The following is a 22,670-nucleotide window of genomic DNA, read 5'->3' as shown; positions in this document are numbered from 1 at the left end:
CACTGCTGCATATTTTATTTGTGTTATATCAAGCACTATTCCCTTATGGTCCCATGCAGCAATTCTATTTACAGTAGCATATGACCATCATCCCCTTTTCCCAGAGAGAAGAGATCTCCCCCTGCAGAGGTCTCTCTTTGGCTGGGCCGGGCCGGGCCGGGCCGGGCCGGGCCTCCCCATCCAGCACTTCCTTCCTGTGCTCTTTTTAAACCACTTGCCTGTTAATGAACTAATTAGCTCATCAACTTCCTTGCCCCAGTCTTGCCTAATAACCAGACACCCCCTGACCAATTAGGCCTTCTCCAGGGGAACCTAATTGCTGCCAAGAGTGCCCAGAGTACTGGCTCAAGCTCCATCTCTCAGCACTCTGTCACAGGCCCTAATTCAGCAGAGTATTTAAGCATGTCTTTATCTTTAAACATATCTTTACATTCAATTTCATACATTATTAATTCCATATTTAATACTTTAATGTATATCTTTAAAAAATGATTAAACAATTTCCCCCCATTTGCCCCTAAATGCTGGGTTTCTGCCTGCAGAAATTTTTATGGCTGCATTTATAATATCAGAAAATAGCAGTTTAGAATAGAAGTAGAGGCAGCACCTTCACTATTATGGTGCAACAGGGTGCTTCTATAATTATCATCACCCAAGTGGTTTCAGCAACACTTTTTAAGATGAGAAGAATACACCCTTCACTGGTTATACGTTTTATTGATTCCTGTAGCAGCCCTTAAGAATGTCAGGGCTCTTTCTTTCATTTTTAATCTGTTGCTGGAGGTCAGTAGTTATGTACTTGGCCTTCCTGTTTATAACAGGAGGTCTGCTTTTCAGTTACGCTGATACAGCCCTGTCTTTTCTTTGAACTAATTTATCATGATCAGAACTCCCTTGGTTTTGAGTTTCTGTGGCACAACATTAATTTCTCCTTGAGAGAGGAGGGACAGGCACCTTAACTATTTTATCTCTGCTAAAAGGGGAGAGATTTAATAAATGTTTATCATTTCACAACTGCATCCTAAAGCAATAGGTAGTGCTGCTACTAAACAGATATTTTGTAGCCCCAGTTAGCAAGGCACTGACCACGAAACTTTCCAGCAAGTAGTCAATTAAACCATGAAGGGGTAAGGCAGAGATGAATAGAAAAGGTCTAAGAAGGAAAGAAATGAAGCTGCAAAACTTCACAGGGATGATGTGAGTAAGGCGCTGCAAAACACTAGCAATAGGATTTTCAAAAGCACTCAGCCTAACTCTGCTCCCAATTAAATCAACAGGAGTTTCAATGGGCACAGTCAGACCACAGATGAGCACTTCTGAAAATCCCATGCTAGATTTCCTCAAACACTAGAGATAGGCCTGGGTTCACAAAACTGATTTAAGTTCAGGAACCCTTTTGCATGCAACAAACTCAATTTTTAAACATTCTGATTTATGAAAATATTTTTCTAGTTGAACAGGAAGCCTGTGCTACATATCTGAACAAGGAACTGCCTCAAAACCAGGCTGGTTCAATTGGATGATTTATGTATGGTATATATGGCACTCGACAGCTTTATTTTTATTAACATTTTCTCTCTCCTTCTCAGCTCCTTCCCCCACCCCTTTCTCTCCTATGTGAAAGTAAGCCCAATAAAACTTACACTTTCATTCAAGTTTTTGTACTCACAGTCTTTGAGTTGTTTCAGAGTTATGCAAAACAAGTGTGACACAGAGGTCGATTGATTGTTTACTACTCTGTCAGCAACTCTCGTCAGCTCACTACACCTAACACACTGTTGTCATGATATATAACCAAAAGTTGGCATGTAATATAGCAGTGGAAAAAATAGCTTACTGATCATTAATATTCTTGCATGATGTATGTACAAGGTATGTACCAAGTGTTATAGACCTGTGCTAGTATTATGTTCTTAAAATGTGTTTGTCTAGGGCAGACTGGGCTTATGCATTGCTTGCCAAAGGAATGTGTATTTCTTTGTCTGGCCAGCCTGGTCATGAGGCAGACACAATGAAGGCATATTTACAAAAAGGTAAACAAAGCCATCAACCTAGCAAGTCAAGATACCCTCTTGTGAGGGTCTGAACGTCAAATTATAAGTAATTGAATCAACTGATTGTATACATTATTACTGTTTTATACAGGTGCATCAAGTAAGGTCCATTAGGAAAGCCACTGACACACTGGTGATTAGTACCATTGTAAAACATATGCATTAACGCTATATGAGAAATTATGAATACTCACTTGTACTATGCTTTAAAGTCTGTGACAACGAAGGGAGAAACAGGTTTTCTCCCAGATAGGAGGGAAGGCAGCTTTCTACCCGTTTCCAATGCAATTAAGCCAGGTGTGACCAAAAACTATGGAAGCCCAATTTACATATAAATCAGCAGGGGAATGGGAAGTCCACAGGAAGGAAAGAATAGCATGAGGTCATCCAGAGTCCAGGGACAATACAGTGAGTTTGGAAAGATATAAGGGGAGAGAAGCTTCTTGGCATCAATCACTAAACAGACACAAGGGGCCAGAGCTTTTGCAAGCTGAGAAAGATGGGGCTTTCAACCAAGGCAGCTGAAGTCTCTGAGATCTGAATATAAGTGAAAAATCTGCATAGGCAAAGATCTATCACCTAGGAAGACAGGGGAAACTAGCATTGTGTACGTCTGTGGAAGGTCTTGACTAAGAGAAAGTCAGCCATTTCTGGGAAGAAAAAGATTGTTAAGAAAACTACCTTGAGGAAAGACTGTAGCTTGTAAAGTTAGGTTTTAAACATTAGAGTATTTTTACTTTTGTTGGTTTGTACCTACAATCCCTTCTACTTGGTATCACTTAATCTACGCCCTTTTGTTCATAAGCTTGTTTTACTTTTATTCTAAATCAACCCCATGTTGTATTTGAATTGAAGTGATTGTTAACCTGTACTTTTGTCCCTTTAAAGGAGCAATGAAACTTATTGTTTCTCTGAGTCTTCCAGGAGGGAGCTGAACACTTCAGGGTAGATAGTTTGGAGAAAATTTGCGACTGGGAGTGTGTTGGGGGTCATGCTGCAAGCAGTAACCCAGGTTGGTGGAGACCACCGGGGAGCTCCTGTGCTGTAGACAGGCTGCTAGGATCAGAACACTGAACTATGGCTGTACACCACACAGACACTCGGGGAACCACATGGTTGCCTGCTGGCTCTTGGTGTCCAGGCTGTGAGCCACAGCAGCAGAGCACCTAAGGCACCCAGAGTTACAGGGCAGGCGGTGACACAACTGCTCACCATTCTGAGATGCACCCTGAATTGTCACAAGTTGACTCAAACTGCAAATATCCAGTAAACCCTCTCTTTTATACAAGTTCAAATGTTGTTAACCCAAAGATCAGCATTTACCTGTTTTTCAGTGAGAATGACACGGCCAAGGAGCTGATCTTCCAAGCCTTTCATGGTAACAGTAAAATCAATCACAGCCGTCTTTGCACTGATTTCTGGAGTGTAGGCAGGATTAGCCAATTTAGTTGTTATATAAAGGGTAAATCCCTTCATTACATCTACCTCCTTGTCACCTACTTTTACCTGAAAATAAAATAAAAATATATTTTTCATTTTTTAACAGTTGACTTTCCAACAAACAGTTGCTCCTTCCAGTGAAAGATGATCCCCTCTTAAAAAAAAAATCAGAACAATTCGGATAAATTATTTATTTAAATAAGTGTTGGCTGTCTGCCTGTCTAAACATTTCAAAGGTGCAATCACTACGGTGTCAAGTCACCAGCTGATATCAGGTATCTATGCCACTGTCTTTTTATATTCATGTTCAAAATTCATCTTACTTTATGAGTTGAGCCAGATTTTATGAAATTTTTTTCAAAAATGTTATCCAGAGCAGGATCGAGTTCTTCTCCGACATCTTCTATTAACAAAGGTCTTCCTAGGGAAAGGCAGTCTTCTAGGTGACTCCTGAAGTATTTGTGGTTCAGAGATGTAACCTATGGAGATTTGCTTATAATAAAATATAGTTTTGCTTTATACAGTGATCAAGATAAAACCAATCCTAATTTTTAAACATTCAATTCACCGTGAGAGATCCACACATATAACCACAATGTTTGGGCCTACGCCTGCTCCCATTTAAATGAATGGAAGTTTTTCCATTGACTTGAATGAGAGGAAGATCTGGCTCTTTGCTTTTTCCTCATTGTTATCTATTTTATTTGCTTGCTTTACCTGGCTCCCATCACTGTAGTGCCTGAGTACCTCATAAACATTCATGACTTTATCCTCACAACACCCATGTGAGGCAGAGAAGTGTTTCAGTTGAGGATGGGGTGAGAGCAGATATTGTGAGGTACTGAATGCCTCCTGAGAGGTGTTGAGAACCTTCAGTTGCCATTGACTTCAACAGGAGCTCAGCATTTCACAAGATCAAATCCCTTCCCAAATCTTTGAATACCAAATGATCTGATCGTGATTTATTTATCATTCTTAAATTGTGTGCAAGTCTTTTTCAGTCTTTGGATGAAAATATAATAGTGTTCCTCATCAGCCTGGTAAATTGTGTTCTTTCAGATGACACTAAGATACACACACAATTAAAATGAAGAAAGCCCTTGCACAGAAGACATAGATTCATAGAAAAGTAGGACTAGAAGGGACCTCAATAAGTCATCTAGTCCAGTCCCCTGCACTTAGGCAGGACTAAGTATTATCTAGCATCTCTATATATACTTTTTCAATTAAAACGTTTAGAAATATAGTACACAGATGTAATTAGATAAATATAAAACATATAATTGAAAAGATTACTACTATAGCTGTTCACACTTTTAGCCTTGTTAAAACTGAAGTATATAAAAAACCACCATAATACCACTATGCCCATAGCTTCTGTCAAAATTAGGTTGATGGATGAGAAGAAATTGATTGAGAAATAAGATAAACACAACACAGGAAATGAAGATGTTCCAGGTGTGATGCTATGATCTAAACCCTCGCCCTTCCAAGGATCTGGCCTAACCCTTTTCACCCCTTGACTCCCAGCTTGAAGACCAACCTTACATTGGGAAGTTTGGTGTATGGTCCAGAACCCCTAGACCAATGTCTGTTGAGTAGTCCCACTCCTAGAAATGATAAACATAGAAATGATAAAACCATGAAAAAAAAACCCCTAAAATGTAAAAAGAGATAAAGCGAAAAGGAGGAGTTTTAATATACTTTCAAAGAGACCCAGAAAAGAAAAAGGGATGTTTATAAATCTAAATGTCAGCAAAAAGAATCCAGTGTGTTTTTTCACATGAAGAACTGGGGAGAAAATATTTTTGACTTTGAATTCTGATATAACTACTGGTGTGATGTTAGAAAACTGATGAAAAAGTTATTTCAGGGCCAGTATCCCCCAAGTTCCCATGGCCATGGTGCTAGGAATATATACTAATGTGTTTGAATTTAAAAAAGACAGAAATTTATCCAAAATGTGTGTGGTTACACCCAATGAATGTACTTTATCACTCTGGTTCCCAAAACATATATCCTACACAGAACCAGCACTGGAAAATTTCTTATGTATCATTTCCTTTCTGCTATCAGCGTGTCCCACAATTCTGGATGCTTCAGTTACTCTCCTCTTTCTGCAGCTCATGGAGGGGATCAGCATTTTGGCATGCACAATTTAGCCGTGCCCCCTCTGCTGCTGCTTGAGTCAAATGAGTTATTCCCAAACTGTAAAACTTGCATATTATTATTAACACATATTCCAGATATAACAAAATAACTATATATATTAGACCAAGGAAGATGATTATATGCTAATGACTATATCTGGCTCTTGACTCATGGGTCATCTAGGGAGGAAAGAATTGTGGGAGACACTGTTAGCAGAAATTAAATTATTGGCAAGAAATTTTCCTTTCTGTAGCCTTGCATCTCCCACAATTCCAGATATTTGGGAAGTAGCAAGTTGTGATCAGATGTAGGGAGGGATATGAAACAAAAGTTTGTAGGAAAGAAGTACCTCACTTTTGTAAGCTCATTCAGAAGTCTGTATTATATTTGGGGGACTGCCTGAAGAGCCTTTCTGCCAAAGGAGGCCTCTGTATTGCTGTCCACCTTGTATTGCCTAATCATAGAATCATAGAATATCAGGGTTGGAAGGGACCTCAGGAGGTCATCTAGTCCAATCCCCTGCTCAAAGCAAGGCCAGTCCCCAACTAAATCATCCCAGCCAGGGCTTTGTCAAGCCTGACCTTAAAAACATCTAAGGAGGGTGTCATAAACAGATAGTTAAGAGTTAATGTCTCTTTTACCTGTAAAGGGTTATCAAGCTCAGTGAACCTGGCTGACACCTGACCAGAAGACCAATCGGGGGACAAGATACTTTCAAATCTTGGTGGAGGGAAGTCTTTGTTTTGGGTTGTTCTTTGTTCTCTCTGGGGATTAAGAGGAGCCAGACATGCAACCAGGTTTCTCCAATCTTTCTGAAACAGTCTCTCATGTTCTAACTAGTAAGTACTAGATAGAAGGCGAATTAGTCTTTATATTTGTTTTCTTGATTTGCAAATGTGTATTTTGCTGGAAGCATATTTTACCTCTGTTTGCTGTAACTTAGGCTAGGAGGGAGGGAGTCTCTCTGGTCTATGTAAAGCTGATACCCTGTAAACATTTTTCCATCTTGATTTTACAGAGATAATTTTTACTTTTTCTTTCTTAATTAAAAGCTTTTCTTTTTAAGAACTTGATTGATTTTGTCCTTGTGTAAGACCCAAGGGGACTGGGTCTGAACTCATCAGGGAGTGGTGGGGGGAGAGGAAGGGGAGGAAAAGGTTAATTCCTCTCTGTTTTAGGATCCAAGGAGTTTGGATCAGTGTACCTCTCAGGGAAAGTCTGGGAGGGGGAAGGGGGACGGAAAGGTTAATTCCTCTCTGTTTTAGAATCCAAGGAGTTTGGATCGGTGCCTCTCTCAGGGAAAGTCTGGGAGGGGGCGAGAAGGAGGGAAAAGGTTAGTTCCTCTCTGTTTTAGGATCCAAGGAGTTTGGATCAGTGTATATCTCAGGGTTCCCCAGGAAACGTTTTTGGGGGACAGAAAGTGTTCCAAACACTATATTTTGGTTGGTGGCAGCATTATCAGATCTAAGCTAGGAATTAAGTTTAGAGGGGTACATGCAGGTCCCCACTTTCTGGACGCTAAAGTTCAAAGTGGGAAGGAGACCTTGACAGACGGAGATTCCATCACTTCCCTAGGTAACCCATTCCAGTGCTTCACCACCCTCCTAGTGAAAACGTTTTTCCTAATATCCAGCCTAAACCTCCTCAACTGCAACTTGAGACCATTTCTCCTTGTTCTGTTATCTGCTCCCACTGAGAACAGTCTAAATCCATCCTCTTTGGAACCCCCTTTCAGGTAGTTGAAAGGAGCTATCAAATCCCCCCTCATTCTTCTCTTCTGCAGACTAAACAATCCCAGTTCCCTCAGCCGCTACTCATAAGTCATGTGCTCCAGCCCCCTAATCATTTTTGCTGCCCTCCGCTGGACTCTTACCAGTTTTTCCACATCCTTCTTGTAGCGTGGGGCCCAAAACTGGACACAGTACTCCAGATGAGGCCTCATCAATGTCCAATAGAGGAGAATGATCACGTCCCTCAATCTGCTGGCAATGCCCCTACTTATATAGCCCAAAATGCCATTAGCCTTCTCGGCAACAAGGGCACACTGTTGACTCATATCCAGCTTCTTGACCACTGTAACCCCTAGGTACTTTTCTGCAGAACTGCTGCCTAGCCATTCGGTCCCTAGTCTGTAGCAGTGCATAGGATTCTTCTGTCCTAAGTGCAGGACTCTGCAATTGTCCTTGTTCAACCTCATCAGATTTCTTTTGGCCCAATCCTCTAATTTGTCTATAATTTTTTCTCTTTTCTCATTTTAGTTTTGTCATGCTTTTAGCTGTGTTTCTTCACCATATCTGGGATGGGGGGGTGATGTTTATCAATTACTGGTTTACGGGTTCTGGGCCTGATTCCAAATCCTATTGATTTCCCTCCCTAGATGATGTGGCCTTCTGTTTGGAGGTTGCAGGCACAAGAGATAGGTAAGGGGTCATAATGTCACATCTGGGACATCATCATTACCCATGATGATGTTGTCCTTATCTTTTTATCAATCTCTTTTCTCACCCATCAACTTCATTTTGAAAGGATCTAGAAGCAGTATACTATTCACCACATTAACAGTGAAGGGTATCCATGTGATAAATTGCAATCCTCATGCACCTTCAACTGCCTTGGTGGCACTCTCCCAATAATCCATCTCCAACAGGACAACATTGGCAGACAATGGTATAAAGCTCCCATTTCTACCTCTTCAGGATCATGAGATATTGGACTTCAAATCCATCAAAGATGCAGGATTGCACTATTGCCCATTTTGCATCCTTGCAGTGGAATTTGGAGAGGAGATAAAAATTCCACACTTACTGAGGAGAATAGAAAACTATCAAGTAAGAAATTTCTCTTCTGTTAGCAGCTTCTCTCTTCATTCACCACTAATGGATTAATGACTCCCAACTATGGAATTCAAAGGTGGTGTTGCTGGAGGCTCCAGGATTATGCTCCACTCTTCAGCTCAGGCCTACATCAGAGTTCTTCCACAAATAGAGAAACTCTCCAGCAACCAATTATTAGCATTAAGATACCATATGTCTAAATCTCTCACTAGAGAACATTTTCAATTTATATTCTGGTCATTTACCAAACTACCAGGATGGGTTGAATTCAGAGAGAAGGTGCTGACAGAAATAAAATTATCAGGTAAGAAAATCTTCATTCTGTTGCATGGCTTCTCTCCTCATTCATTACACCTGGGAAGTAATGAGCAGTGCATACCGGATGTTGGGAGGGAAAGAGTAAGCAGAGTTCAATTATTATAGTAGAATATAGTAGGCAGGAATAGACATTTCCTCCATATAAAGCAAGAACTTTATATATTAAGGAATTATGTGGGAACCAACCCAGTAGCACCTTCCTACCAGAGGATGCCTCTGCAGAGGAACGGAAACTTACTTTGCAAATATTCCTCAGATGAGGCTCATACACCTTCCCCCCAGTACCCTTATCAACTTCTGTGAATAGTTCCCCAATTATTCACAGAATAGCATGCCAACTGGTGCAGGATTTTACATCTTGCCTGCAGGAACTTTGAGGCTCTCGGGCCTTGGCATTATGACAGAATGAGATGAACAGGATGTAATAGGCAAATGCATTCCGTATGCTTAAAATATATCTTTAGAGCTGTAAGAATGCCCATTTATGCCACAAATCTTCCAAGGGTTAGAATAAAATGATGGGAGAACTATTTCCCAGGAATTGTGGAAAGCATAACTTACCCTGAAGAGAAAGGTTTCTGGAACTATAAGATTAACTTTTTCTTCATGACAAAGGCAGTGTGGTTTTTGTAGGGATATGGGAACTAATTCTAAAACTTTCTTTTCAGAAGTAATGGTGACAAGAAAGGTCAGCCAAAGGCTTGTCTAATTTGTCACTGTGATGAAACTTGGCACCTGATACTCAAATGGAAGATATGATGTGCCTGGCTACAAAATGCCACTATGGTTGGTACACACATTTCTATAGTGCTCAGTTGTAGGATTCCAACCAAACCTTCTGGAGAAACTCTAGTGTAGCCGAGATCACCAGATCTTTGGGATTATTATAATATTCATATCACAACAGCATTGAGAGGTCAGGGCACTACTGTGTTGGGCAATACACAGTGAGGCAGTCCCTGTCTCAAAGAGCTTTCTGCTCCCCTACAATCCTGAAATGTAAATTTGACCAGATCAGTAAATGAAATATCTTGGTTGAGTTCTGTCTGGATACAAAACTGTATCATTGCTTAATGGAGATTCCATGGTGAACTATACTTCTCTTCCAGTGCCCAAGCTGTTAATGGTAGATGTTCCCAGTCTACATGAAGGAATCCCAGCTTCAAGATGTCTGGTCTTTTCTGAAGGTACAATGTGGGGTCCTTGGCTATTTAGCAAGCCCAAAGTACCTTTTGGGCCAGTGAAGGATGAGGAGGAGGATTTCAACTCTTCATTTTCATCTCTTCTGTATCCTTTATGTGAACTCTCGGGAAAGGCAGCAGATTCTTCTCTTCGCAGGACACTACTTCCATTGCCATGGGGAACCTTTGGTCTCTGGTTATTCCCTAGTTTTCAGAATGGATATAAACATTCATGCCTCAAAAATAAGCCATCTCTTAACAGGAAGAAGGAAGAGACTTCCTCCACAAATACTATAAGTGCCTGCCATACAGTACTTTGCACCTTCCACTTAGGCAGCTGGTACTGGTCACGTTCATAGAAAAGATATGGTACTCAGTGGTCCCTTCCCATACGGCCATGTTTGTGGTTTTTGCTTTTTAAAATACTTTATTTAAGGACACACCCTGACAGAGGTGTCGAAATGAACTAAAAGGACACATACAATGAGATGTTGGAAATTTGTCTTTCAACTATGCTTGCTTCCATAGTGAGTATGCAAGGGTCTAGCATGAATGTTGTGTTGGCTTTCAGCATGTTGTTTATGCTTACCTCTCACAAAGGGGCATTGGATGTTATCTAATAATGCTTAATTTTGCACTGCATCAAGCACATGGTTTTATGTTTCAGAAGGAATTTCAGAAGCTGTGCTTTTGAGAAACCCATGAGGGATGAAGCTGATGCATGGCACTAGCAATCCTAACCATTGGAAACAACTAACTCACTACTACAAGGAGTTCTTATGGCACCTTAGAGACTAACACATTTATTTGGGCATAAAATTTCGTGGGTGAAAAATACAGTAGGCAGGTATAAATATACAGCACATGAAAAGATAGGAGTTGCCTTACCAAGTGGGGGATCAGTGCTAATGAGGCCAATTCAGTCAGGGTGGATGTGACCCATTCCCAACAGTTGACAAGAAGGTGTGAGTATCAACAGAGGGAAAATTACTTTTTGTAGAGACCCAGCCATTTCCAGTCTTTAGTCAGGCCTAATTTGATGGTGTCAAATTACACTACTACAGGACAGGCCCAACAAAGAAAGTAACAGAATGCCACTAGCCGTCCTCCCCTATTGCCCCCAACTAAAACCTCTCCAGGACATCATCAAAGATCTACAACCTATCCTGGAGGATGATCCATCACTCTCACAGATCCTGGGAGATAGGCCAGTCCTCGCTTACAGACAGCGCCCCAACCTGAAGCAAATACTCACTAGCAACTACACACCACACAACAGAAACACTAACCCAGGAATCAATCCCTGCAACAAACCCCGTTGCCAACTCTGATATATAGATATATAAGATATATTCAAGGGACATCATCATAGGACCTAACCACATCAGCCACACCATCAGGGGCTCATTCACCTGCACGTCTCCCAATGTGATATATGCCATCATGTGCCAGCAATGCCTCTCTGTCATGTACATTGGCCAAATCAGACAGTCTCTACGCAAAAGAATAAATGGACACAAATCTGACATCAAGAATTGTAACATTCAAAAACCAGTAGGAGAGCTCTTCAATCTCCCTGGACACTCAATAATAGACTTAAAAGTGGCCATTCTTCAACAAAAAAACTTCAAAAACAGACTTCAACAAGAAACTGCAGAGCTGGAATTAATTTGCAAACTTGACAACATCAAATTAGGCCTGAATAAAGACTAGGAGTAGCTGTGTCACTACAAAAAGTAATAAGGACTCGTTGGTTTTGCTGATACAGACTAACATGACTACCTCTCTGATAACTAACTACTGATGACCTCTCAGGAGATGACTGATGCAATCAAGTTTTGGATCTTTGCAAATCTTTACCATTGTGGTAAAATTACAGCCAAAGCCATGTCTGTTTTGATCCTTGGGAGAGAAATTCTCTGCACTGGGATCAGAAGCTCCTCCTGATCTTGAAGAACTGGTGGCTATGAATCCTTTCCAGCAGCTGTTCATTTAGAAGGGGTGTGTTTCTCTGGACAGGGTACTGATTGGCATGTTTTCTGTGCATGGGTTTTAGTGTGTAACATGCATCCTGTGCCTTGCTGTGTGTGGTAGGGCAGGGGTAACACCCCCTGAATGCCCTGCTGAAATGCTGGCTATGGCGGCTCCTCCATGGGGCCGTGAGCACGGGCGTGTACTTGGCGCGGTTTACCCCTGTCCCGGACACCTGCCCCTTCTGCGGCGTGAGGGAGACCCTGGCGCACGTGTACTTAGAGTGCGCCAGGTTGCAGCCCCTACACCGGCTCCTCACGGCCATCCTCTTGCGTTTTTGGTTACACTTTTCCCCTCACCTCCTTCTGTATGCACTCCCTATCCGTGGCCCCACGAAGTCCCGGGACCTCCTGGTCAACCTCCTCCTCGCCCTGGCGAAAAAGGCCATCCACGCGACCAGGGAGGGGAGGTTGGCCGACGGAGACTCCGGTGACTGTGGGGCTTGCTTCCGCTCCATGGTCCGATCACGCATCCGGGCGGAGTTCCTCTGGGCGGCGTCCACTGGCTCCCTTGACGCCTTCGAGGAGCAGTGGGCGCTGTCCGGGGTTCTCTGCTCGGTGTCCCCGTTGGGATCCCTCCTTCTGACCCTTTGACCTCACTCCTGTCCCTGTTCTTTTATTAGTTGTCCCCCGCATTCAGTGGGTTCTGTGGCCCTGTGGTTCCTCCCCTTAGGCTGGGGGAGGATCCTTTAGCAGTGGGCGGGCTTTGCCTGTCCACTTCCCAGACACCCAATAGATGAAATGCTGGCTAAGCCCTGCTTTTGGGCAGAGAGGCCGGGGCAGAGGCTCAAAGCTGCCAGCAGGGAGCCCAGCTGCGGATCCTAATGAGGGCTGGCTCACTGCAATAGACTAAGCTAAGCAGTGACAGCTGGGCTGAAGGCTAGGAGGGCTATAAAAGCCCTGAACAAAACTCAGTTGGGAGGCTAGCCTGGGAGGGGACAGGAGGCTACATCTCTGTCTCCTCACAACAGGAAGGGAGCCTCAAGGGCCAAGAGACCCTGGAACAGGTTGGAAAGGGGATAACTGTTGTGGGATAAAGGGGACTACACAGTGGCACTGTAAAATAAAGCACAAGGGTGAAACACCAGAAGAAGGTGTGAGAACTCTTATTTTACCAGCCTAAGCACAGGGCGAGAAGGAGGAAACTTGTGTGGACTCTGTGACACTGTGACTACCATAGACGCCAACTCCATGGGTGTTCCGGGGCTGAAGCACCCATGGGGAAAAATTGGTGGGTGCTCTGCACTCACCAGCAGCTCCCCGCCCCAGTTCACCTCTGCCTCCGTTCCACCTCCACCTCCTCCCCTGAGTGCGCCACGTGCCTGCTTTTCCCCCCTCGCTCCCAGTGCTTGCCACTGCAAAACAGCTGTTTTGCACAGCAAGCATTGGGAAGGAGCACGAACATGGTGCGCTCAGGGAAGAGGCGGGGCCGGGGCAGAGATTTGGGGAAAGGGTCCAATGGGGCAGGGAGGGGGCAGAGTTGGAGTGGGGACTTTGGGGAAGGGGTTGACATGGGGGTGGGGAAGGGGTGGGTCAAGGCGAGGGGTCAAGTACCCACTGGCGTGGGGAAAAGTTGGCGTCTATGGTGACCTCAACCAGCCACTTAAGAGTCTTGGTGAAGAGGCTGGATCAGAAGGAAGAGTCTTCTACAGGAATTGTGAGCTCTTTTGACAAAATCCTCAGCATGACAAAGATAAAAAGGATTTGTGTACATTTGGAGGAAAAATTATCTAGGTGTTTTTGGAAACTTCCACTCCAGATTTTTCTCTCTTCCAGAGTAACAGTCCCTCCACCGATGTCCTTGGTGTTGGTAGCAACCAGTGGATTGTTATGCTGGCTTTAACAATGAGAGCCAAGGCCTCTCTGCAATATCAGCTAGTAATTTTTCTAATGTTTTCCCCAATATTTCCTCACCTGGAAGTCTGCATGCACAATATCTGTTTAGGATGAGTGGTGGCTACTCATGGTGTGACATAGCTTCCTTGTAGCCACCAAGTTGGAAACCTTTGCTCATTGCAGATTGTCATAAACAGATAGCTAAGGGTTAATGTCTCTTTCACCTGAAGCACCTGACCAGAGGACCAATCAGGAAACCGGATTTTTTCAACTCTGGGTGGAGGGAAGTGTGTGTCTAGGTCTTTGTTTTCTGGCTGCCTGCTTTCTCTGAGCTTTGGAGAAGTAGTTCTGCTTTCTAATCTTTTGTTTCTAAGTGTAAGGACAAAGAGATCAGATAGTAAGTTATATGGTTTCTTTTCTTTGGTATTTGCATGAATATAAGTGCTGGAGTGCTTTGATTTGTATTCTTTTTGAATAAGGCTGTTTATTCAATATTCTTTTAAGCAATTGACCCTGTATTCGTCATCTTAATACAGAGAGACCATTTGTAATTTTTCTTTCTTTTTTATATAAAGCTTTCTTTTAAGACCTGTTGGAGTTTTTCTTTACTTCAGGGAAATTGAGTCTGTACTCACCAGGGAATTGGTGGGAGGAAGAAATCAGGGGAGATCGGTGTGTGTTGAATTGGCTAGCCTGATTTTGCATTCCCTCTGGGGGAATAGGAAAGTCCTTTTGGTTTCCAGGACCGGGAACGGAGAGGGGGAGTCACTCTGTTTGGATTCACAGAGCTTGTGTCTGTGTATCTCTCCAGGAGCACCTGGAGGGGGGAAGGGAAAAAGGATTATTTCCCTTTGTTGTGAGACTCAAGGGATTTGGGTCTTGGGGGTCCCCAGGGAAGGTTTTTCAGGGGGACCAGAGTGCCCCAAAACACTCTAATTTTTTGGGTGGTGGCAGCAAGTACCAGGTCCAAGCTGGTAACTAAGCTTGGAGGTTTTCATGCTAACCCCCATATTTTGGACGCTAAGGTCCAAATCTGGGACTAAGGTTATGATACAGATCACAACCAGGGTTTGACCAGGACAGAACCCAAGACATCTCACTCCAAGCAAAGATCATACTTTTAGACAATGAGCCACTTATTTGCCACAGAGTAGGCTTTTCTTACTACATATATGAAAAACCTTTGGTTTGAAAGGCTACAGTTGAGGCTTTGAAATTGCTGTGAAGTGTCTCATCACCATTATGCTCTATGACATCTTTTGGAGGAAGTCCCCTTCAGAAGTGGTGACTATGTCTTTCACTGGAGCAGCTACTGCTGCATCCAGTTTAGGCTTCCAACATTTATGAAATGTCTTTGATTTATATAAATATTTTAGTTTAATATTTGGTTTAAACAGATGTTCTCATTTAGATCTTAACAAGGTCCACAAAGGAAGCATCAACTGGAACACATGTACCTAATAATGCTTGAAAGGGAAGATATTTTATTAATATTAAGAGTTCCTTGCAAGATACTGACTGACACTGTGTCCTGAAAAAGTCCTGTAGGGATAGATTTCTTTGGGTTCTTTTCTGATCCAAATGTAGTACTACTTCTCCTGCTGTTTACTGTGGGGAGGTAGTACACTATTTATACTGGCCTCGGGACCTGTTGTGATAACTGGGCTCACAAACTGGGCCTAATTGTGAGCTCAACTGTAAAAAGAATGTGAACATTCATAAGATGTTACAATAACCTATAATGCTGATGGGAAAAGATACAAAAAGGAGACAGAAAGACTAAATTAAGTCTGATAAGCGGGCAGCCATATTGACTCTGGTCTCTAGGGCACACTGCCCCGCTTAAGAGGGCAGCCTCACTGACACTGGCCCTTAGGTCATACTGCTCTGAGGCTAAGGGTAGCCATTTGGACTCAGCTATGGGGCTACAACACCCTACCCTGACCCCAAAGGGTGACAGGATGTACCAGACCCACAACAGCATCCTTAAAGAAAGACTTAAAGAAAAATAGCTACTGGAGTGAGTTTCACCATCTTGGCTGCAACCCGCACTGTCTACTGAGACCCTGAACTTGCCTTAACCTAATCCTGAGCCATGTTCTGACCAGATTGGGCCAGAGAGAGGCACCCAAATGACACTGCCATCTCTGCTGGCTCCAGCTGATTCTCAAACATGCCTGGGATGAAACGGAATTGGACTTTAACAGCAGCAGCAACAACAGCTACAGCCAATCTCAGCTAACTTTTCTTCTCCCTAAAAGGACAATTATTACCATCTTTGTTACCATCTAAGAGTCTGTCAAACAACGTTTTTTTCCCCCCCTTCTAAAAGCTCTCTCTAGCTAAAGGGAAAAAGAACAAACGATGTTGTTAACATGAAAGCCTTACTGAGTACTTTACATTTCAAATGCTTTCCTTCTTTTCTTTATCTTTAATAAAAAGTTAAAAGGATTTTTAATGGTGTGTTTGCCATGGTATTAAGCAAGCTGAGGTTTTCATATATCAAACCCCGAACCTCATTTAACACTGTTTAATGTTGGACAGTGAGTGGGTATGTTAACACTTCTAGCCCATATATTCTATCCAAATTAATACTGCGGACCATACAACAGAGGAAGGGTACTGGTTGTTAAAGAATCTTGTTAACTGACTTGGGGAGTCTGAAAGGCCTGCTCCTCCAGGCTAGCTAACACTCAGCTAAATACTACATGTGCAACCAAGTACCACTCATGGCTTTCCTCAGTCAGTCAGGATCATTCTTATCATGGGAAGGGATTTCTCACTTACCTCTCTGGAAGGGGAGCTAGATAAGAGGCCTGCTACTTTCCCCAAGGAGCAGCAGAGAGCCCCTTTCAGGACCCAGCCCGGCTCTGTTGTGGGACTTGCCTGCTGAGCTGGCCAGATACCTTCCTCCTTGTCTTTAGGCTCTCTCCCTGAAAGTTCAGAAACCCCTAATGGGCTTTTCTGCTTTGAAGCCATGACTCCACAGGGCAGGGCAGGGACCTGACATGCCACTCTGGCTCCAAGCCCCATCCCTGGGAAGTGGCAGGACATAATTCCCTCTCTAGAGAGGCTGTCAGTGCTGCCTTGTGTAGGGAGCACTGCTTACATTTAAGCCAGTTGTTTGCAGGACAGCTCAGCCGTGCCCGAGTGGGGACAGAAAAGTCTGGCAGTGGCACATCCAAGTGGTTGAAACCACCACACTGCTATTTACCCTGATACACAGGGGAGGAGGAGGAGGAGGAAGATTATAACTTGCAACTGCACAAAAATGAATAAAAACAAAGATGATAAAACAAAATAGTTGAGAGAAAGTGAAAGGCCAATTTGTCATACTTCTGGAGGCAGAAGATCTGGAGGCAGAAGATCTGGTGGCCTGATTTGAAGGGCAGAGCTTAGACTTGGAGCCACCAGCAACACCATTGGACCATTGCTGAAGGGACATTAGCCCATGAAAAATGAATGAGGAGAGAAGGTGTGCAACAGAAATGGAACATTAATGTGGAAAGTAGACTGAACAAAAAAAAAACCTGAAGATCTCAGAGGTTTGGAATGTGACAGTAAGTCCCAAATCCCAAAGGGGATCAACAGGTGACTAGAGTGTGGGTGAGGTGGTCAAAGGTGTAGGATAAATACAAATTATCGGATGGATGTCATCCTTTTACATAAAAGCATAATATATATGTAATCTATACATCATTTTTTACATCTTTTCACCACAGACAAAATATAAAATAAAGACTTGATTCCAATTACCATAGTGCATAGCCAAAATATGGTAGTGTATAATTAACTTGTACTGGTTATTATACTATTAGCAATGATCTAACATGACAAAAGATGAAAAATGCTTTAAACAGAGAACATACCTGGAGTTCGTTATCCTTTTCCTTATTCTTAATCCAGATCTTTCCTTGACCTTGTGGGTCAATCAGCAAAGGATACCGAGATGCCTTTGTGACAATGATGCCATTCTGAATTGAAAGGTCATCATTTGGGAGACCCTGAAGGCTCCATTCTCCAACTTTAGCATTGTCAACAAGCATACTGATGAGGTTAAGATCCTAGTATAAAATATTAAATTATAATCTGTTAGCATGCTATTATTAAAAATGCTTAGTTGGAAGCTAAATTTTCTGAAAAAGCAAACATACTTCACCTTGCTGAGTTTTAGAGCCTGGGCTCCAGCTTGAATGGGAATGCCTACACTGCTATTTTTAGCCTCATAGCATGAGCCCCGCAAGAACAGACCAGGACTTTGAGACTCGCTGCCATGTTTTTGTTTTTTATTTTGAAAAGTAGATGCACTCTAAGACAAAAGAGCTAAGTGACCAGACTGGTCCCACAGAGGAAGTCAGTGTCAGAGCCAGGATTAAAACTGTGGGAGCACTTTGGTCCCAGTTCTGTTCTCAGTCCATATGCTCACTCACTGTTAAGTGAGCTACCCTCCTTTTTGCCAGCTCAGCTACAAGCAGCCACTTTATAGCCACATCTGCTGCAGGCAGCCTTTGTCCTCAGCTTCATTCTGCAAAGCACTGCCCATTCCAGCTGTAAATTCATATCATGCCCTCCAATGGATCTGAAAGGGGGGAAGTGAATATCCCACAAACTCCGAATCATAGCAATTACTTTACATTTTCAAAGAAAAGGCTTAGAAACGTACTGTTAAAATGTCAAGGCTTTCCCCAGCTTTCATTCTCTTTTAAGGCCTGATTCTGCAAAGATTTACTCACATGCTTAACTTTATGTACTGTAAGTAGTCTGATTGGCTTCGATGGCCTAAGTCTCCCCAATTAAGATGTGGTCAGAGCTAGGCTTGCTATTGCCAACCCCAAAAGTTCAAATCATGAGTCAGGCCTCCAAAAATCAAGAGATTTTAAAAACAATATAGTTTGAGTTATTTTATTTGCCTTCTGTTTTGGCAGCTTTTAGCATTCACATTTTCAAGCTTTCTCCGCAACTACTAGGGCTAGAAACATCTTCCTTTCTTAAATGTAAGCTGAAATTCTTACAAAAGCAGATGACTCTAGAGGATGGAGCTTTAAGAAAAACACCAAAAATTGCAAGACTTGTGATAAAATCATGAGAGTTGGCAACACTGGTGGCTCCAAGACCTAGTGGTTAGTTCTATTTGCACTCCTTTGACACCTTCAGTCTGACCATGTCAAAACTTTAATAATTTCACTTCAAGCTGGGAAAAGTTTAACAAACAAGTTAATAATAGGGCTGTCTAGTGATTTAAAAAATCAATCATGATTAATTGTACTGTTAAACAATAATAGAATAACATTTACTTAAATGTTTTTGGATATTTTCTACATTTTCAAATATATTGATTTTAATTACAACACAGAATACAAAGAGTACAGCGCTCACTTTATATTTTTTGTTATTACAAATATTTGCACTGTAAAAAACAAAAGAAATAATATATTTAAATTCACCTAATACAGGTACAGAAGTGCAATCTCTTTATTATGAAATTTAAACTTAAAAATGTAGAATTATATACAAAAATAAGTGCATTCAAAAATAAAAAAGACGGTTACTCATCTTTGTAACTGTTGTTCTTCAAGATGTGTTGCTCATATCCATTCCAATTAGGTGTGCGCGCGCCACATGCACGTTCGTCGGAAGATTTTTACCCTAGCAACACTCGGCGGGTCGGCTGGGTCACCCCCTGGAGTGGCGCCGTTACGGCGCCAGATATATACCCCTGCCAACCCAACGGCCGCTCAGTTCCTTCTTGCCGGCTACTCCGACAGAGGGGAAGGAGGGCAGGTTTGGAATGGATATGAGCAACACATCTCAAAGAACAACAGTTACAAAGGTGAGTAACTGTCTTTTCTTCTTCGAGTGCTTGCTCATATCCATTCCAATTAGGTGATTCCCAAGCCTTACCTAGGCGGTGGGGTTGGAGTGAGATGTTGCAGAATGCAGAACTGCTGAGCCAAACGCTGCATCATCTCTGGACTGTTGAACCAATGCGTAATGTGAGGCAAAGGTGTGAATCGATGACCAGATAGCTGCCTGACATATTTCCTGGATGGGAACATGGGCCAGGAAGGTGGCAGATGAAGCTTGAGCCCGAGTAGAATGGGCGGTGAGGTGGCTAGCCGGAACGTGAGCCAAATCATAGCATGTACGGATGCAGGACGTTACTCAAGATGAAATTCTTTGGGATGAGACCGGTAGGCCTTTCATCCGGTCTGCCACAGCTACAAAGAGCTGAGGCGACCTTTGGAAGGGTTTTGTTCTCTCGATATAAAAGGCGAGAGCCTTGCGAACATCTAGCGTGTGCAGCTGTTGTTCCCGATGCGATGGATGCAGCTTTGGGAAAAAGACTGGAAGGAAGATGTCTTGATTGACATGAAAGGAGGACACCACCTTAGGGAGGAAGGAGGGGTGTGGTCGCAGCTATACCTTGTCCTTATGGAACACCGTATATGGGGGGTCCGCTGTCAGGGCCCAAAGCTCAGATACTCGTCTTGCTGAAGTAATTGTGATGAGAAAAGCTGTCTTCCAGGAAAGGTACAACAGCAAGCAGGTGGCTAGTGGTTCGAAAGGAGCACCCATAAGCTTGGCTAGCACCAGGTTGAGGTCCCAGGTAGGGGTCAGGCATCTAACTTGTGGGTACAAACGTTCCAATCCCTTGAGGAACCTTGAAACTATGGGGTGAGAAAAGACTGATCGGCCATTTTCCCCTGGGTGGAAGGCGGAGATGGCTGCCAGATGCACCTTTATGGAAGAGACCGCTAGGCCTTGTTCTTTCAGGGACCAAAGGTAGTCCAGGACAGTAGGAACTGACACCTGCGTGGGGACTGAGTTATGCTGAGCGCACCAACAGGAGAAATGCTTCCACTTGGCCAGATATGTCATCCTAGTGGAAGGCTTCCTACTGCCCAAGAGCACCTGTTGGATGGAGGCAAAGCAACGCATCTCAGACTGGCTCAACCACGCAGCAACCATGCTGGGAGGTGAAGAGACTGCAAGTCCGGATGGTGAAGTCTGCCGAATTCCTGTGTTATGAGATCCGGCCAGAGTGGCAGGAGGATCGGGTCAGCCACTGAGAGGTCAAACAACATGGTGTACCAGTGCTGCCTCGGCTACGCTGGAGCAATCAGGAGCAGGCGGGCGCTGTCCCTGCGAAGCTTGAGTAGGACTCTGTGGACCAGTGGGAACGGTGGAAAGGCATAGAGTAGGTGCTTCTTCCACGGGATGAGGAAAGCATCTGATAGGGAACCCGGAGAACGTCCCTGAAAGGAGCAGAACACCTGGCATTTCCTCTTCTCTCGGGAGGCAAAGAGGTCTATGTGGGGAAACCCCTACTTCTGGAAAACAGAATGGATGACATCCAGACGAATCGACCACTCGTGAGACAGGAAGGATCTGCTGAGGTGATCCGCCAGAGTGTTCTGGACTCCTGGGAGAAAGGACACTACCAAATCGATCCAGTGGGCTATGCAACAGTCCCAGAGGTGGAAGGCTTCTTGACAGAGGAGGGAGAAGCATGCTCCGCCCTGCTTGTTTATGTAAAACATAGCCGTTGTGTTGTCCGTGAATACTGACATACAATGGCCTTGGAGATGTTCTCGAAACACCTGGCATGCTAGACTCACTGCCCTCAGTTCCTGCACATTGTTGTGTAAGGCTAACTCTTGAGTTGACCAGAGGCCTTGAGTGTGTAGGCCCTCGAGGTGAGCACCCCAACCCAGAGATGATGGGTCCATGGTTAGGGCCATCGAGGGTTGAGGCGGGTGGAATGGCATCCCTGCACAGACTATAGTGGGGTCTAGCCAGCAGGTTAGGGAGCCCAGAACCTTCTGAGGAATAGTGAGCACCGAGTCCCGGCTGTCCCTGCGTGGCCGGTATATTGAAGCAAGCTAGGTTTGAAAGGGATGGAGATGTAGCCTGGCGTGTTTGGTCACGAAGGTGCAAGAGGCCATGTGACCTACTAGACTGAGGCGGTTGCACACCAACGTTGTCGGGAAGGTTTGAAGATCTCGAATAATTGTAGCCATTGCTTGAAAATGCGACTGTGGGAGACAGGCTCTGGCCAGATTGGAGTCCAGAACCGCTCCGATGAAGTCTATTCTCTGCGAGGGTGTCAAAGTAGACTTCTCTGTGTTGATCAGCAGGCCTAGGCTCCTGAAGAGGTCTTGGACAATGCACAGGTGGTGTGACACTTGTAACTGGGAGGTCCCTCGAATGAGCCAATCGTCGAGATATGGGTAGACGTGTACTCGACGACGCCAGAAGGAGGCAGCGACTACGGCCATTCATTTCATGAACACTCGCGGAGCCGTAGAAAGGCCGAACGGAAGTACGGTGAACTGAAAGTGTTGATAGTTGACCACAAAATGGAGGTACTATCTGTGTGGTGGGTAAATTGCGATGTGGAAATATGCGTCCTTCATATCGAGGGCGGCATACCAGTCTCCCGGATCCAGGGACGGGATAATGGTCCCTAGGGTTACCATGCGGAACTTCAACTTTATCATGAATTTGTTGAGTTCTCGCAGGTCTAGGATCGGTCGCAGACCTCCCTTTGCCTTGGGGATTAGGAAGTAGCAGGAATAAAACCCCTTGCCCCTCATGTCTTTTGGCACCTCCTCTATGGCTCCTGTGGCTAGGAGTGACTGGACCTCTTGTAAGAGGAATTGCTCGTGAGAGGGGTCCCTGAAGAGGGACGGGGAGGAAGGGTGGGAAGGTGGGGCTGAAATAAACTGGAGGTGGTATCCCAATTCCACCGTGCGCAGGACCCAGCAATCGGAAGTTAGCTGGGACCAGGCAGAGAGGAAATGGGAGAGGCAGTTGACAAATGGA

The 22,670-nt window shown here is 43.8% G+C and overlaps 1 protein-coding gene across 2 annotated transcripts in view; it reads right to left on the bottom strand.

Annotated features, from left to right (window-relative positions):
- Window positions 1-22,670, bottom strand: part of LOC115646112 (dynein heavy chain 5, axonemal-like) — a 297,132-nt gene that overhangs the window by 67,004 nt on the left and 207,458 nt on the right. For both annotated transcript variants that reach the window (XM_030551608.1, XM_030551609.1), the window contains 3 exons: window positions 17,714-17,908; window positions 3,818-3,973; window positions 3,378-3,560 (listed from right to left, as the gene is read on the bottom strand). In XM_030551608.1, the coding sequence (XP_030407468.1) occupies window positions 3,378-3,560; window positions 3,818-3,973; window positions 17,714-17,908 (534 nt within the window). The remainder of the gene's footprint in view (window positions 1-3,377; window positions 3,561-3,817; window positions 3,974-17,713; window positions 17,909-22,670) is intronic.

The sequence above is a fragment of the Gopherus evgoodei genome, chromosome 2 (assembly GCF_007399415.2).
Source record: "Gopherus evgoodei ecotype Sinaloan lineage chromosome 2, rGopEvg1_v1.p, whole genome shotgun sequence".
Taxonomy (NCBI): domain Eukaryota; kingdom Metazoa; phylum Chordata; order Testudines; family Testudinidae; genus Gopherus; species Gopherus evgoodei.
The sequence above is the reverse complement of the archived record's forward strand: the minus strand, read 5'-3'. Positions and strand labels throughout refer to the sequence as shown.